Here is a 16,377-nt window from a genome sequence, read left to right on the forward strand (position 1 = left end):
TGAAGCACTCCGCTGATGACACGGAGCTAAAAAAAGGAGCGAGGAAGAAAACACGCAGTATTTCTATAGAGACACTTCATTAAGGTAATTAAGGCAATCATTTAAAGCAGTTATGAGGCTTATTAACACACAAAAGAAATGATGCAACAGGGTTTCACAAACCGGGCATTATTTTATGATGCCTTTAAGAATAACTTTCAGCGAAACTTTCGAAAACAAAGACTCATTTCTTGGAAAGGGACAGAGCCTTCTCGACACCTGGGAATAGAATATTCGGGGTCTTGGAGATTTGGTTTTTGTGGAGAGGGGAGTCGTTATTTTATTTATTCTTTTATATGCACTGCAGTCCCCGTCTCTCCAGCTCGTGTTCTGCCGCAAACAGCACTGTGAAACCAGGACTCTGGTCAAAGAGGCGGACAATCCCTAGACACCCGGTAGTTTACGCTCTGCAAACCACCGCTTCTGAAGACGGGCTTTCTCGTAATGTCTTCCAGCGATTAACAGCAGTCTCCGCTGAAACCACGGGCAGAGCAGTCACCAGAGCAGAGCACAGTACCGCACGTTAACTTGCACCAGAGAAAAACGAAAGGCATTTGTAACAGTCGAGCACGTCGTGACGTTACACTGAAAATATTGTTCTACCGGAGAGCCATCAGGATTGCTGTTTTCCAGAGGAATATGCATTTTTAATTAACCGCTGACAAGTATGCATGACAGACCACTAAAGAAACATGACACGTTTTTCAAAATCCCTTATTTAACTTAGGAGCCTAAAGGGTTTTTCTTCACGTTCCGACACTCCTTTGACCCCGCCGCGGTGGGCACGCTAACTACATTTGCTGCCTTAACATTTTAGGGCCTCGTGACAAACTAGAGTAATACGCTGGTGTTTTAACGTGACTTTATTTATCATCTCACAAACATAACATAGCTGTACGTTATTTTCTTGCTTCTTCCCCATGAAATCCTTTTCTGCCCTCTTCCATATACGTTTCTCATGTAACTCTACACAGAATGGTTGCGGTCCCTTCCAAACCCAAACCACTCTAGGATTCTGCGGTTAAACCCCCGAAGACACACGGCATCGCTCACCCTCCTGCAGGAGCACATAGCTCTCAGGAGGGGACGTTTTCACAAACACGCCCGCTTGAGCTTCCACTTTGCCTCTGTTCCAAATGCTTTTTTTGTTCCTTCATGTTTATTAACTCATGCGAACACAAAGTCACTAACACTTTTTAAGTTCTGTCCTTTGATTCCCAAAGTTACAATGCTCAGACTGCAAAGCAGGCTCGAGTGCCTTTATAGGCCAGATCACAAGATCAGGCTAAGAGCTAAGAACCACGCTATACCATTCAGAAATGGGAGAGCGTAGCCTTAGGTATGAGGGGAAAAAAGAAAACAAATAGCCCTAAGACTTAACTTTAATGCTCTGCCTAAGGGGACAGGCAAGCAGGATGCTGGCAGGGCTGAGCAGCGGACCCAGGCCCGGATTCAGCTCCCCGTGCCCTCAGGGCAGCCATTTTACCTCAGGCTGGCCGAGCCGGTCCCAGCTCGCCTCTGTCCTACCCCGGGCCCTCCCGCCCGCCTGGGGAGCGCGCAGAGCCCTTTTCCCCACGCCCCCTGACCACGACACAAGGTGACGGAGCCGTGACTGCGCCCGGGTGCGGCCACAGCCCGCCTGCCCACAGCGGAGAGCAACCGGCTCTGCTCCCCTTCGCGCCGCTGCCGCCCCCATTACCGAACCCTGCCGCCCGCCCCACCCCGCACAGCCGCTGCACACGGCCCACACCACCCCCGCAGTGCATTGTGGGACACGCCCCACGCCTTGGCGCCAAAAGCGCCGCCGCGGTGCATTGTGGGATACACCCCCCCCTCCATTGCCCCGGCCGCCTCTTCTTGCCGCGGACGCCGCCGCACCGGATGTGACGCCATACGGTCTGCCGCCGTAAAGCCCGCGCTCGGGGGTTGCGTTCTTCTCCTGCCGCGGGCAGCGGGGAGATTCCGAGAAAGAACCGAGCGCGCCGCACCCTCGCGCTCAGGAGCGGCACCGCTAGCACCGGTTCGGCTTCTTCGGTGGAGCTGCCGAGGGGAAAGAGGGGAGGAACTACTTTTCCTCCGGAACCGCGCATGCGCATATCGGAGGAGTGAGGGCGCGGCGGAAGACGCGGGAACGGTTTCGTTCGCTTCCCGCGAGGGCGGTGCTGCGTCCCGGGGTGAAATCGCTGCGCGCAGTAGGAGCGCGAGGGGAGCTGCGGTCGCCATTTTGAAGCGGTTGTTGGGGGAGGTGGCGTGTGCGCTCCCGTGTGCCCGGCTAGGCCTCGCGCCCGCCTGCCCGTCCGCTCTCCGCGCTCCGGCCCTCAACCGCCGCAGCCATTGCCGACCTTGCCATGTCCGGAGGGGGCGTGATCCGCGGCCCAGCCGGCAACAACGACTGCCGCATCTACGTGGGGAACCTACCCCCCGACATCCGCACCAAGGACATCGAGGACGTCTTCTACAAGTATGGGGCCATCCGCGACATCGACCTCAAGAACCGCCGCGGGGGCCCGCCCTTCGCCTTCGTCGAGTTTGAGGACCCCAGGTGAGGACCCCCCCACTGCCACCACCCCCGGGAGAGGGGGGGCTTGGGCCCCGCCGCGGCCTGTGGCGGGTCCGCGTCTCCATCCCTCACCCCCGGCTTGAGCTGAGCGCCGCTGCCCGGGAGCTGCCTCTCCCCGCCCCGTGTATCGGCGGCCTCCTGCCGCGCCGGGCCTCGGGCCGCGCTAACGGGCCCCCGCACCGTTGCGGGGCCTGGGGAGGAACGGGATGGGGGGGGGGGGGGTGAGTGGCGCGGGGTGGGGCCGGCGGGAAGCGGGAACAAAGGCGGGGGGGCGGTGCGTGGGCAGGGCGCGGCGGGGGGGTTGGGGGGGGGGGCCGGGCGGCCTCGCTCACCGCCCCGTCCCGTCCCGCAGGGACGCGGAGGACGCCGTCTACGGGCGGGACGGCTACGATTACGATGGGTATCGCCTCCGCGTGGAGTTCCCTCGGAGCGGCCGGGGCACCGGCAGAGGCGGCGGCGGTGGCGGAGGGGGCGGAGCCCCCCGGGGCAGGTACGGCCCCCCGTCCCGGCGCTCGGAGTACAGAGTGATCGTCTCGGGTGAGTCATTCCTCCCTTTCAGCCCAAGTGCTCGCTCCCGCGGGGTCCTCCAGGCAAGCTTCCCAGCGAGGGGTGATGCTGCTCCAAGTTTTTTCTTAAAAAGCATCGCCTCGCGTAGCCTGGGAGGAACGCCGTCCCTAGGATGCTAACGGCTCCTCGAGGCAGCCCGTCTGCTTACTCAGTAGCCTGTTTCGTTTCCTGCGAGCTGTAACTAGGAGAAGTGAGACTGTAATCCGCTTTTAAACTTCATGTCTTGCGTTTTGTATAGGGCTGCCTCCAAGTGGAAGTTGGCAGGATTTAAAGGATCACATGCGTGAAGCAGGTGATGTATGTTATGCTGATGTTTTCCGAGATGGAACTGGTGTCGTGGAGTTTGTACGGAAGGAAGATATGACCTACGCTGTGCGAAAACTGGATAACACTAAATTTAGATCTCATGAGGTAGGTTTCATACTTACTTTCTTTGGCCAGAATTGGATACAAGGGGCTTAACAGTAGGATTTGCAGGTAAGGAACGCGTGGTACCCGTTGTTTATTTGCAAAACAGCTGAGTTAAGTCTGCGGCTGGTTTGTCAGGAGATAGACTTTAAAGCTTTGATGTTTATTTCCGCGCTGTAGTAAACGGTATCTTCAGTCTGTCAGCATGCCTAAAAAGACGGCCCTGAAGCCTAGACTTTTCAATCGAAAGTTCTGTCTATTCAATAGGGAGAAACTGCCTACATCCGTGTTAAAGTTGATGGCCCAAGAAGTCCAAGCTATGGAAGATCTCGGTCACGCAGCCGTAGTCGTAGCAGAAGCCGTAGTCGAAGCAACAGCAGAAGCCGCAGTTATTCCCCAAGAAGAAGCAGAGGATCTCCACGCTACTCTCCCCGCCACAGCAGATCCCGATCTCGTACATAAATGATCACTAGCTCTGATCTTTTTGTAGAACCCCACGTTGTACACAGTTTTCCTTTACTTAGTACAGTCTTTCTTTTTTTTTTTTTTTAAATTCAAGCTGTTTTACTCAAATTGGCTGAAGTGTTGAATTGCGTTCTTGTGTAAAATCACTAGTGAGTATTTGCTCCTCAACATCAACATTCCCCTCGTGTCTTTGGTAAACTGTATTTTAACCGATGTCAGTCAGGACAGTTTTGGTTCCGTTCCAGTTAAATACCAACATTCTTCCGAGCGTGGTATTGCTGTGTAAATGTCTCAGTGTTCAGCTGTGGTTTATACGAGCTGGGGATGTTGGGATGTTTGTGGCTAACTTGTCTCTTCTGGGGGATCTTATATTTTATCTTGCCTTTTCGTGTGTCTTTCTGTAGACATATCTGAAGAGATGGATTAAGAATGCTTTGGATTAAAGGATTGTGGAGCACATGTCAATCATTTTAGGATTGTCAAAAGGAGGATTGAGGAGGAGCAGATCAATAATGGAGGCAATGGTATGACTCCAAGTGCTATTGTCACAGATGAACTTGGCAGTATTGACCTTATACTGAGAGACAGGTTAACGGAGTACGCGCACCTACGTGTCGCTTCAGGCGTGTTTCAGTTACCGCAGACCGCAATTGCCCTTTCCTTTAAAACTTTTTTTGTTTTGTTTTGGAGCAATTGTGGCTAAATACTTGCTTTTGTAATTCTCTATTCCATTCTAGTTTTTTAAAGGAATAACTGGGCCGGGGGTGGGAGTGTCGGTTTACTTTGTCATGCAGCCTTTGGTTACAAGTGTTGATGTTAATGTAGTGTCCGTACACTTGTAGTAGCTGGAGGGTGTCTTTAAACCGGAGTATAATATCAATACTGCTAAAATCTGCATGTCCTCTGTGTGACTGATACAGCGTTGCTATTTCATTTTTTTTAAAGTACCAGAATGAAAGCGAAAATAGAAAACCTAGTTGGGAATAAGTTCTTAAGTCTCAGCCCTGCCCCCTCGGACTAATTCACAATTGACTCACCGATCCGTTGAAAACTCCGTTAGTTAATTGTGTTCCCTTCCGGCTGGGAGTGCTAGCTGTAGTTTAGACATGCAGTAGGTGGATAGCTGTAGCATAAGCTTTTCCAGTTTCATAAACATTTTTTGCAACCACAAAACCGGTAGCGCACCACCGTACGAGCGATGAGTATGTTGGCATTTTCCGTTGACGTATTGTAAATATTACGATGTTTCCTCCAAATAGTAATTAACATTTCTAGCAATTATCTGAGCATCACCATTCAAAAGTTTGTTTTGGGGAATTGATAGTTATTAATGTACATCTGTATTAATTGATGGCAAACATAACTGATCATTCCCCAGAATCCTATTTTTTCATTACAGTATCTAACTTTTTGCCTCCTCTTTTTTGGTTTTGCTGGTTATAAAGGTTTGGATTGGAGAGGGCTCACTGGATCCCAATCCTTGGAGCTGGATCATTGGATTCAAATCATAATGTGGATAGGATAGGGAGGCTGAATTACAAGGATTCATGGAGCGGGATCAGATTACCAGGAACATAGGAGTGGATTCCTGCCCCAACCAAACCGCATTCGTGTGGATTTTTTATTCAACTCAATTGGCTATTCCAAAGATTTCTTTTTTTTTTCCTATTTTTGACGATTGGAGCCCTTAAGATGCACGATGGAGTTTTTCATTTTTTTGGTAAAAGGAGCAAAGCGAGGACCTGGAGAGGTACGCTGGAGCAATCTCCTTGGAAGGATTCAGCACGAGTAGATGGTAAATGTTAAAGGGGAAAAAGGGGGGTTTGTTTAAAAAAAAAAGTAAATAAGTCATTTCTCTAAATTTAAAGACAAAAATTGGAGTTAAAGATTAAGTAGGTTTTCAATTGGCTATTGCCTTTTTTCTTTGACAAATAAAATTTTTAAAAAACTTGCACAGTTGTCGTCATTTGTTGCTGAGAGTCTCGGTAGTTAAATCGCGAGTTTTCAGACAAAAGGCTTTTGTGCCCAACAGAGACGTAGTGTTTCACAGGAAGCGCTGATGGTCGAGCTGCTCCTGAAGAAAGAATCAGTTCCCTGGGAAATGGGTGGAATTTATTATGCGGGGAGGTGAAAAGGGGAAAAGAGAACCCTCAGTGCTGGAGAGGACGCTTTGGTGTCAATGTTGCCAACGATGCTCCTCTAAAGCGCTCACAGAGGGGAAAACGTGGGATTAATCGGGCTCCCAGCTCCCGCCGCGATCCTCTTGGAAGTAACTCTGGGCAGGAGCTGTGTGCGTAAGCCTGCCCGGCGCCTGCCCTCTCAGCGCCGGTGGGCTTGAGGGCGCGTGGGTGCGCAGGGGCCGGGTTTCTGGGGGCAGGCGCCGAGCGTGGTCACCGAGCCATTGCTGCCGGGCTTGGCGTGGGGCGATGGCAGCTCACGGCCAGGCTGGGAGCCCAGCGCCTTCCCAAGGGGATCTTCCGTGGCTTAATGGGGAGTGTGCGCCTATTCCTGTGGATTCCGGTGAAGGGGGACTGCTTACGCTGAGTGTGCTGAATTTACACCCCATTAAAGAGCGGAGCGTTGGTGGCGGGGAGAACGGCGGTTATTTCTGTGCAGCAGAACGGGCTGGCCAGGGTGTGCCAGGCAGGCGCTGAGCGGGTTAGTGTTTAACGAGGGGCTCGTGTGGGCTACAAACGCCGTGCTTCTCAGAGGCGGGTGACGGCGGGCTGCGTCCCGTACGGAGCGGGGCGGCAGGGCCGCAGGGAAACACGGCGTCCTGTACGGAGCGGGGCGGGAGGACCGCGTTAGTGCCAGGTGGGGTTTGTGTTGGGGCAGGGGAGCAGAGCTGGGTGCTGTGGGTGGTGACTGGCAGCGGTTTGTCACAGGACGTCGTGTCCCTGCAGAATACCGTATTGCCGAAGGTGTGCGTGTGAGGTGGTCTTTTTAAAAATAATGAAATCCTGATGGTGAAGCCCTTATCTGGGGTGGGGGAAGGTAAAAGCTGTAATGGGCAGGGCAGATTTTCCTTGGGTGCTCGAGTGGCCGCGGGGCGATGCCGCGTGGGAGGGAAGGAGCTGCAGAGGTGTGGAGAGCGAAGGCGGGGTGGCTCTCACCGGAGAAGTTTGTTTGTCCCTGTGTGGGGAGCAGGGCGGTGGGGCGGGCAGCGTGTGGGTGGCAGCACGTAGGTGCGTGCTGTTGGAGGAGGGGGATTGGACCCAAAACACCCCCCGGCGCTTCCGGGCATTGAGGAGTTCTGTGTTCGAGAGGGCGAAGTGGGAGCAGCTCTAAAGCAAAGGCTGCGAGTGTGCTCAGGGAGGGGAAATGTTTTCTTTCACAACAGCAAAACTGAAGAGTTTGATTTGGCTGCGCTGAAGCGGGGCTTGGAGAGGATCGCGTTCCGACTGCGCAGGGGCTGGGACGAACGTGGACCTCACGGGGCAGGAGGAGCGGGGGGAGGCCAGGAGCGCGGCAGACAAAGGGCTGGCTGTCCCCGCCGAAGTACGAGAGTCCGGGTTCTGCCGCGGGGAGTCGGGAAGAGCAAGTTCGTGAGGGGCTAACCAGCGGGCGTGAAGGGTGGTTCGGCGGTAGAGGTGCAGGAGGGCTCGGAAAATACGGGGCCTGGTCCTGGCGCTGGAGAGCCGGCAGGCGAGGGCTGCGCGCAGGGGGCTGCTGCTTCAGCTCTGCGTTTTGCCACGCGCAGCTGGGCAGTGAGCGGGAAATACTTGACGCTTGTTTGTTTCGGAGATTATCTCAGAGTGGTTCGCGGCCGTAGTAAACGTCGCCCCGCGAAAGGTCCTTCCTCCCCGGGGGGAGCGCGGAGGGCGCTGGGCTCTGCCGAGGAGGAGGAGGAGGTCGTAACGCTGGCATTTCTCTGCGCTGCGACCTGCGGACCTGGTCGCCGTCCTGCAAAGCTCCAGCCGTTGAGTTCTTGAAGACCGCATGGGCGTCGTTCTGCAAGAAGGCTGCTGATCCTCCCTCTTAAATGGAAACACCGCGTTCTCGTTTCATGTGGAAAACGGAAGGGAATGGAGTGCTCCTGGAGTCCTTTCTCTCGTTTTGGCTTTCCACACCACGACCTGCAGCTCCGCGTTCCCGCTGCCGTGCATCTGCCCCGGCGTCGTGCGCTGCCGCCGGCCCGATCCCTTTGTTCCGCCAAGTTACCAGCCGGTGCATGCCTCCTGGCGCCGTGCAGCGCTTGGAGATCTGTAATAAAACTGTTCGCGCTGCGGAGCTCTGGTGCGTTTCATGCCTCGAGACCTTTTATTTCCTGTAAAATCTTTCCTGTCGTCGTATCGTTACCAGCCAGACAGGCAGCTGATGGAGTTGGAAAGCCTGCTTCACCGGGCGAACCAAGGCTTTCCCCAAGGGCCGTGGGTTTTGATTTCTGGTTCCCATCCGCAGAGCCAGCGTGACGTCTTCGGGGGAATATCATATTTTCTGATTGACGTCATGGGCTTCGCAAATAGAGGAACTGAATTAACGCCTCAGGAGTGCGCGGCAAACCGGGTTTGCTAGCGCTAGGAGTCAGGTGGAGGATTCTCTGCCTTCTGACATTACTCTGTTCTTAATTACACCACGGCTCTGCGAGCTCATTAACTGAGTAACACTGAGATTGCGGGCAGTCACCTGAGCGGTGGGGGCAGTCGCTGCCGCCAGGCACGGCCCGGGGAGCCCCGCGCTTCCCCGCTTTGCCTTCTTGGGCTGAGGGTGAAAAGGAACGCGAGTCAGCACCGGCATAGCTTCCCTGGCGGGAACGCTGGCTTCCAGGCACGGGCCTCGCGCGTCATCCGCTCGCCCGGCAGTGGCTGGGGGGGAGAAATGGCTTCCATTTATTTTAATGTCTTAATAAATTAGTGGAAACGGGTTCTGCTGGAAGGCAGCGCTCGGGCCACGCTAGCTGCTCTGCCGGCGCTTCTTCCGGGTCTCTGTTTTCTAGGATTTAAACAGATCAAACCAGGCCGCCAAGTGGCTTTTTTATAAACCTGTTCTTCCCAAAACTCAATGTTTTTGAGGGTCCCTTGGCTCCGAAGGAAGCGGAAAGGGGTGGTCGTTGGAAGATGGAAACTCCTTTGTTGAGGAGGAGGGGGCAACCAAACTTAACCCCTTCTCCCAAACGTTTCCCATCCACGGATGGAAGCAAGCCGCGCTGTTTCCTGGCTGCGGTGTCACCTCTCTCGTGTCACCACGCTTTTAACTGCAGTGTTGAAGCAGCTCTGCGCCGTTCCCGCCCAGGGAATCCACCGTTTCAGATGCTCCTGCGCTTCCTGTAGTGCTGCTTTGTCGGCCTGACCGAGGGCAACTGTCCGTCCCGGCACGGCGCGGCCCCTCCGTCCTGCCCTCGGCGCGCGGCTGCCTCCGTTGTGCCAGCGGGCTGGGAAGGGCAGCGCCAGGCAGGGAATCCGGCCTTCCTAACGGGACGTGACCGATAGCCGAGTCCTTCATCAACCTGACGTCGGCGCTGAAACAGAAATGGTGAGAAAACTTGTGGTTTCTCCCAGAAACCCACAGTTTGGGGTTTTTTTTGTTGTTTGTTTTGGTTTTCTTTTTGAACAGAAACTTCTGCTTTAGAACAGCAGGCTCATTCATTGATCTGCTCGCGTTAGCCGTGGCTTCAGACTTCTTGCTCCCGATGGCAGCAGATAGTTTTTAGCTGTACAGCAAAATTACAGTAATTTCTAGATTGGCTAAAAATAGCTGCAGCTTTTGTAACGAGTCCACTCTGCTGAGCGCAAAATAATCCCTGCCGCACCTGCACAGCGAAGAGCAGTTCGTCCTGAACTGCAGCTGAAGCTATTGCAAATAGCTGAACGTAAAGAAAAAAACAGACTCCGGGAAGTTCCCTGGGTAAGGAACGTTCCCTAAAATCCCTCTCCCGCACGCCCGGAGAAGGCGAGCGAGGCAGGCTGCGGACCCTGAGGTACGCGCTCGCGCGGTGTGCTCCTCGCCCCGGCAGAGCCGCGGGACGGGCTGCAGCCTCGCCTGGCCCTTGGTCCCGGGCGGCGAGAGGGTCCCTGCCCCCTCCCAACCCTACACAGCAGTTGTAGGGCTATTACCATAATTTTATGCACTAATTTGTGTAATCATTAGAGAGTTCAGAAGGGCATTGCTCGCCTGAGTAATTACCGCTCTATTCTAATAGCTCTAATTCCTCCCTTAAGTGAGTTTCATATTTCTATGAGTCAGCTACCGATCCACGCTTCAGGTCTAATATGTTTTTTTTTAAATACCCATTTCTTGCGTGACTCGGTTGCGCTCTGCGGCGCTGACGATGTGAGGGATCCTGATCCCGCGCCAGCGGGAAGAATCGCCAGCGTGGGCACAGGGCTCCGGCACCGGGCTGGCTCCTGCCGCGGGGCGTTTTACTCGCTGGGATGCCGAGAAACTGCAGAAAGCAGCTGCCTCCGGCACGCCAGCGGAAAATTAAAACCAAAAAAACTTGGCAGCTTGCTGAACTCCGGTATTTTCCTTCTGACAAACGCGGGTCTGTATTTTTTTTTCTAGTGAATTTTGATAACTTGGGGGGAAAAACTTCATCCACGCAGCTCTGGCTTGGATTTGGCTCTGCCTCCGTTGGCCACGTTGCCATTCCGTTCCCCGGCAGGCGTGCGTATTTTTAAAAACCTTGGTGCAGAGTTGGCTCCCGCCAGTGCTGGGATGCTCATCCCTGCGCAAATCCAGACAAATGCACAAACATCGATTGTTCTGGAGACAATCCATAGCTGCCAAACAAGATTAAACGACACCCAGATCCCAGGAAAAAAAAAAGAAACATAAAATAGCAAAGAATAAAAAAAAATGGGGCACGGTGTTGGCAGAGTCCCCAGGGACCGCGGCCATCCAGCCAGATATTAATCCCCGCCATCCCCCTTCCCTTTCCCGAAGGATTTCCAAGCTCTTCACCGCTATTAATCGCTGCAGCCCTGCGGGGAAGGTAATGCAGCATTATCCGCGGTTTTCCAGCTGTGGCTGGGGAGGAGGGAAGCAGCCGGTTCGCCCGAGCTTTGCCGTGTGTCAGTGAAAGATCAGGGATTAGCGCTAGGATTTCCTCGCCGGCTCGGCTGCTCTAATTCAGCGGCCGTGTTTTTCCCTAAATGCGCTGACCTTACGTGCCTGCTGCCGTACATCCCGTGCCCGGGAGAAGCCGGGGCAGATGGTGGGAAGGGGAGCCAGGCAGGAGCGGATGTTTCCCTGCAGTCCTCGGCCCCGCAGGAATTATTACTAAAAATGGTCACTGGTGATTAAGCGGAGGAGCGCGCCGCTCGGTAATTATTGGTACACGCGCTGTCTCGTGGAAATTTCAAACCAGAGCTGTGGACGCTTTTCTGGAGAGCAGCGGTTGCTCGAAGGCAAAGCGCCGAGGCGGCGCGGGGCGGACGGTGCGCTCGGTCAGGGTCGGTGAGCCAGCAGGTCTCTGAAACGTCCCGGCGCGAAACAAAAACCACACACCTTTGTGTAAATCATGTAACTCACGTCTGTGCGGAGAAGCCAGTATTTGGTGTTAAGCGTGGGCAAGCTGCACTGCACGGCGTGGGTGACCCCGCTCTGCGCGCCCCTCCGCGTGCCGGCTGTCCCGGGACATCCCCAGGCATGCACCGGCAGAGGTGGCTGGCCTCATTTTTGGGGCACAGGCGGCAATTTTGCACATGGCTGAGGACAGCTCAAAGCCAGCGGCCTGCGCCCGTCCCCAGGGCCAGCGTGGCCAGCGGCAGGGAGTGCAGCTCTTCCCCTCCGTCAGCACGGCAGACGACAGCGGCCGCTTTGTGGGGAGCGAAGTTGTGCCGGAGATAACCGAAATAATAACAAAAGGACGCCGGGCGCTCGCAGAGTGGGGCAGCTCCGCCACGCAAGGTGCCAAGCGGAGATTAGCTCCGGCACAGCTGAGGACAAGGAGGTGGGAAGAGATAACGCCACTTTCCCGGCACGCTGCCCGCCGCCGCAGGGCTAAAGATAGCCGTGCTGCTCCTCGGCCGCGGCTCGCTGGCCGCCGTCCCGCGAGCCGAGCCAGCCGGAAGCACCGAGCATCTCCCGCGCGGCAGCGGCGTGCACCGGGCTGAGAGGGGAGCGGCGCAGCCATGGAGGAAGGGAGCCAGCCACCGGCATTGCGGCGTGCCGGGGAAAGCAACGCCCGGGCTGCAGGAAAGCGGGAACCCACCCGCTGCCACACCGCGGAGAGAGGGGACGGTGCCGGATTCACGGGGACGGCAAAGATTAGGGAGGAGGATGAAATCCCGGAGGAGGCAGGGAGGGCTTCCCATGGCAGCGTGGCTGAGGACAGCGCGTGCCCCAGCAGAGTGGGAAGTGTTCAGGAGAACTGCGGGGATGGGAGCGACCGTGGCAGGGCTGTTTGGTGCGGGAACGCTTCACCGGGGAGTGCTGGAAAGCACCGAGCAGCCTTGATGCCCCCGCTTTTCCCGCCTGGCAAGGGGCACGGGCATCACCCAGCTCTCGGGGAGCCCTGGGCAGGCGAGCACGCGGTGGGAGCTAACAGAGGCTCCGTACGGACCCGGAGGTCTCCTTGCCGCCCACCACCACAGGCATCCCGCTGGCTTTTCTGGTTTCCCTCCCTACCTCCGTGTACACCACTGCTGCAGCGATGCGCGCCTCCAAGTTTGGTGCAGAAAACGTGAAAACAGAGTCGAGCAGCGTTCAGCTGTCCCCGCTGAGCCCTGCTGACGAGGCTCCTTCCCTTTGAGCAGCTTGGTGCTGCTGCTCCAAGTGATTGTCACAGCGCTTTTCCGCGGTGACGCAGCCAAGCTGGCTGGGAATTTCCTGCATCCTATTTTCCTCTTTTGAAAAGTGGAGCGATCTTTCAGATGTGCTAATTATGAGAAGGCGACGGCGAGCGGCAGCGCTCCCGCCAAGCCCCGGGGCAGGCGTGCGTGGTGGCACGGTGCGGGCAGGGCATCGCTGCCACCGCTGCCGAGGGCGCGGGATGGAGGGAGGGAGGGGCGGCAGCGGGCTCGCGCGGTAGCTTGGGTTTTGCTGCAGGTCAGGGCCGCGCTCCTGAGGGGCACGGCGGGATGCTCTTCGGGGAACACCAAACCTTCCCACGGCGTGGACGGCCAAGGCTTCACCCCGTGCTTCCCAGTGACGTGCTTTACTTTCTCTTTTTATCTTCCCTGGTCAGTTTGAGAGGGAAGTCGAGGCTGCAAAGAGAGAAACCAGAGCACGAACTGGGGAAGCAGCTGCAGGGACGCGCCGGTGGGGAGCACGTTCTCCGTAAGGTCGCCGCAGCTCATTTACACGCTCGAGGGCTCTTCAGCTCCGCGGAGCCGTGAAATTCAAAGCCCCGCCGCCTCGCTCGGGGAGCAGCGCGCAAACAGAAAGGGGCTCCTCTAAAGCTGAAATATTTGACAACATCTTCTGTTCTTAGCGATGCACGCACACGCTCGCCGTGATGAGGGTGCGTGGGTGCCGGGCAGCCTCTCGCCTGGCCCAGCTCATCCGCTGGGTAACCGTGGGAGATGTGCAGATAGCGCGAGTTATTATTTTATCGCTCGTGTCCCGCTCCGGCTCTCAAGGCGCAGGAGGGTTCTGTGAGGATAACGGGATGAAATGGGTAGAGTTTAGATGGTGCTGCTGGGGCTCCGGGTTCCCCGAGGGGAGCTGCGTCCCCCTGCCCTGCCTGGCATCCCCGAGCAGGCAGGACAGCTGCTGGCACCTCGCTGACCGTGCCGGGCTGAGCACGTGGAGGAACAGCTCCTCTCCGCACCAGCCGCGCTGCGAGGTACGTTTGACAAATTGACCGTGGATTTGCTTTTTCCGGGAGCGCAACATTCCTGGGGAGCCGCGTGCTGGGTGGCAGGAGGGCATGCGAGCGGCCGAGGGTTGCGCAGGGGTTTCGGCAGCGCCGGCATCAAGCAGAACACGTCTGCGGCACCGAGGGGCAGCCCCGGTGCTGCCCTGGGCCCCGGGAAGCTCCCCACAACCGGCCTCGGCACGGGCGCTGGAGCCGGGGGACAGCCCGGCAGCGTTCCCGACCTTCCCAACCACGCGGGAAGTGCTGAGGAAGAGAGAAGGGAAGATTTTTGTTTGAAAAGGCAGGGAAGAGCAGCCGAGAGACGGTGGTAAATGGGCCACGCGGTTCCCACTGCCCTAGAAATTCCCTTTGCGCGCTCACTGCGGTACCGGCGCGGCAGCGGGGTGGCTGCCGATGCTATCATGTCCCAGTGCGATGACTCAGGGAGCTGGAAGGTATAAATTAAATAACACGAGGCTTCAAGCCACCTGTTTTGTGGGTTTGTCCAAAGCAGCGCTGCTTTAATTAAGATGGAGAGTTTACAAATCTAACCTTTGTTTACTCTGCTTTGGGGCATATATAATGTAAATATGTATTTTCAAGCACTGCGGCTTTTTGTATTTCCAGTTATAATTCTGGGTAAAGGAAAGTTTGTCAGGCTTGGCACGGGCTTGCCCTGCACAAATACAGCTCCCGCGAGCTCTTTCTGCCCCGGGGATTCTCCGCAGCACCTCGGCTCGCTGCGCTCCCAGGGCAGCTGCTCTCTCAGCCATCGCTGCCCCGCTGCGGGACGCGTCACGGGGGCGAGAGGGGCCGGCAGGGCTCAGCCGGACGCCGTCGAGAGGAAAACGGGCTCCGGCTCTGCTTCCCTCTCTCCTGGCTTAGTAAGAAGGCTTGGAGCCTTCTGGGTTTTGTTCCTGCGTCCCCTCTGGGTTCTTTAGTTGTAAAACCACCAAGAACGTGGAGCTAAGCCTCCTACGTGCTCATCAGGATTTCTTCGATGACTCAGTGACACGCTTGGGTAGTTTTCTTAGCCTGTAATTGAAGTGAGCGCGAGCCCTTCACAAAGAGACCTCTCCAAGTCTTCATTAATAAGCGGTAACAAAAATAACCGACCGACCCGACCGGGAGAGAAATAACCAGGAGCAACGGTGTCCCCCGCTCTGCAAACGCGGGTTTCCTCTGCCGGCGGCAGTGCCGGGGATGGGATAAAGGGCCGGACAGGGAAACCCTCCGGCCATGGGTCGCGGGGTGGAGGGGGGCAACGCTACGGCTGCCCCTTCGCCGCGGCTCGGAAGAGCAGCTCTGCTGAGCAGAAAGAACGGCCCACGGGCGAGCCGGGCCGGCGCGGTGCCGGCAGGGCTGAGAGTGCGTGTTGCGGTGCACTAGCAAACCCCTTCCAGTCCTTTTTTTGGTTTGTTTTCCCTAATTCAGAGCTTCTGCAGAGCAAGGCACCAGCACAGAGGCGCAGACGTGGCTGGTGAAACACGAGCAGGCTCCGAGTTCCCCGAGACGGACCGAGGGCTGTGGGTGCCCCGAGCGGGCAGCCGAGCCCCCCGCGCGCACATCCTCAAATTTCCTCTGGAGTCACAGGGCCAAGGAACACTTTTATTTTTTCCTTAATGCAAACACATTTTGACATAACCGCTCGACTCCGGTGCTGGGGTTTCAAGGAAGAAAGCTAGCAGACAGCCTGAGAGGCGTGAAACAACCGCAAGCGTCGCTCTGAACAGAACGACTGTTTTGCAACGCTCTTGGAAAGTGAAGAAACGCTCGGGGAGGGCTGAGCACCAGCGCCGCAGGAGCCAGGTGGCTCGCCCGAAATTGCACAGAGCGACGGCCGAGCCAGCGGGCTGGGACCCCCGAGGAGTTCCCGCCGTCCCTCCTCCCCGCCGCAGCGGCGCGGCACTGGCGTTACGCTGAGCTGGGGCTTCGGGACCGGCTTTTGTGTTATCTGTGACAGGAGACACGAAAAACCGCCCGGCTCTCCCGTAAGGGAGGAAGTAGAATGGGAAACTTCGTCGACTTGAGCCGTATTTAGCCCTGCTCGCTAAGGTCAAGCGGCGCAGAAGCCCGCTGTGACACAGCTGCGTTTCTTCACGCGCCCAGGTGTCTTCGGCGAAGCGGGCGCCGCAGCAGCCGAGGCCTCAGATGCGCAGCAACGCTCAGCGCGGATCTGGGTCTGGGCAAAGAGGATTGAGCGGAGTCGGGGCGGGGGGGAAATAAATAAATGAAACCCTGTAAGCCTGTTCTCTTCTCCCCCACTCCTGGGGAAGACGGCCCTTGTGTGTGAGCAGAGGTTTGGTTCCAGAACACCCGCCCTGCGGCAGCGTCTAATGCGCCACGCTTGTTTTCGTGTGCGTGATGAAGAAATGCCCGACGCCGCTTGGGTGCGGGTGTCCCGTGCCCCCGCATCCTTCCCCGTCCCCCGGGAGCACCGGGGCGGCACGAGGAGCCCTCCTCACGTGGGGAGCTGCGCCCCGTCCCGCCGCCTGTCAGGGATGCGCTTGATGTGTGGAAACACGTAATTAACGGTAAGTATAAACTTAATTGCTTGTGGCTTTGATTTGCATTCAGGTGCCGCGCCGAAGCTGCCTCA

The 16,377-nt window shown here is 56.6% G+C and overlaps 1 protein-coding gene and 1 long non-coding RNA gene across 5 annotated transcripts; one reads left to right on the forward strand and one right to left on the reverse strand.

Annotated features, from left to right (window-relative positions):
• Window positions 1–884: 884 nt before the first annotated feature.
• Window positions 885–1,706, reverse strand: LOC147598296 (uncharacterized). Its single transcript, XR_015260666.1, has 2 exons — window positions 1,526–1,706; window positions 885–1,373 (listed from the first exon to the last, which is right to left on the reverse strand). It is a non-coding gene; the product is annotated as an uncharacterized LOC147598296 (long non-coding RNA).
• A 239-nt stretch (window positions 1,707–1,945) lies between these two features.
• On the forward strand, window positions 1,946–5,991 carry SRSF1 (serine and arginine rich splicing factor 1). 4 transcript variants are annotated; one of them, XR_015260588.1, is made up of 6 exons: window positions 1,949–2,581; window positions 2,952–3,136; window positions 3,405–3,577; window positions 3,842–4,028; window positions 4,444–4,563; window positions 5,485–5,991. XR_015260588.1 is itself a non-coding variant. In XM_086762750.1 (5 exons), the coding sequence occupies exons 1-5, from the start codon at window positions 2,388–2,390 to the stop codon at window positions 4,464–4,466; spliced, it is 762 nt and encodes a 253-aa protein (XP_086618876.1). In that variant the 5' UTR covers window positions 1,948–2,387; the 3' UTR covers window positions 4,467–5,991. The 4 variants fall into 4 exon arrangements, 3 of the variants coding, with proteins under 3 accessions (XP_086618878.1, XP_086618879.1, XP_086618876.1); XM_086762750.1 differs by having other exon boundaries at window positions 1,948–2,581; window positions 4,444–5,991; XM_086762752.1 differs by lacking the exon at window positions 3,842–4,028 and having other exon boundaries at window positions 1,946–2,581; window positions 3,405–3,643; window positions 4,444–5,991.
• Window positions 5,992–16,377: the final 10,386 nt, after the last annotated feature.

Source organism: Chlamydotis macqueenii, chromosome 19 (genome assembly GCF_036417535.1).
Source record: "Chlamydotis macqueenii isolate bChlMac1 chromosome 19, bChlMac1.mat, whole genome shotgun sequence".
NCBI classification, from domain to species: domain Eukaryota; kingdom Metazoa; phylum Chordata; class Aves; order Otidiformes; family Otididae; genus Chlamydotis; species Chlamydotis macqueenii.

What these genes read in the sequence shown, in the direction of transcription:
- SRSF1 (XM_086762750.1), top strand. Translation starts at nt 2,388, where the DNA reads ATGTCCGGAGGGGGCGTGATCCGCGGCCCAGCCGGCAACAACGACTGC. An exon ending in CTAAATTTAGATCTCATGAG is followed by an intron (nt 3,578 to 3,841) that starts GTAGGTTTCATA and finishes TCTATTCAATAG; the next exon opens with GGAGAAACTGCCTACATCCG. An exon ending in CCACAGCAGATCCCGATCTC is followed by an intron (nt 4,029 to 4,443) that starts GTACATAAATGA and finishes GTCTTTCTGTAG; the next exon opens with ACATATCTGAAGAGATGGAT.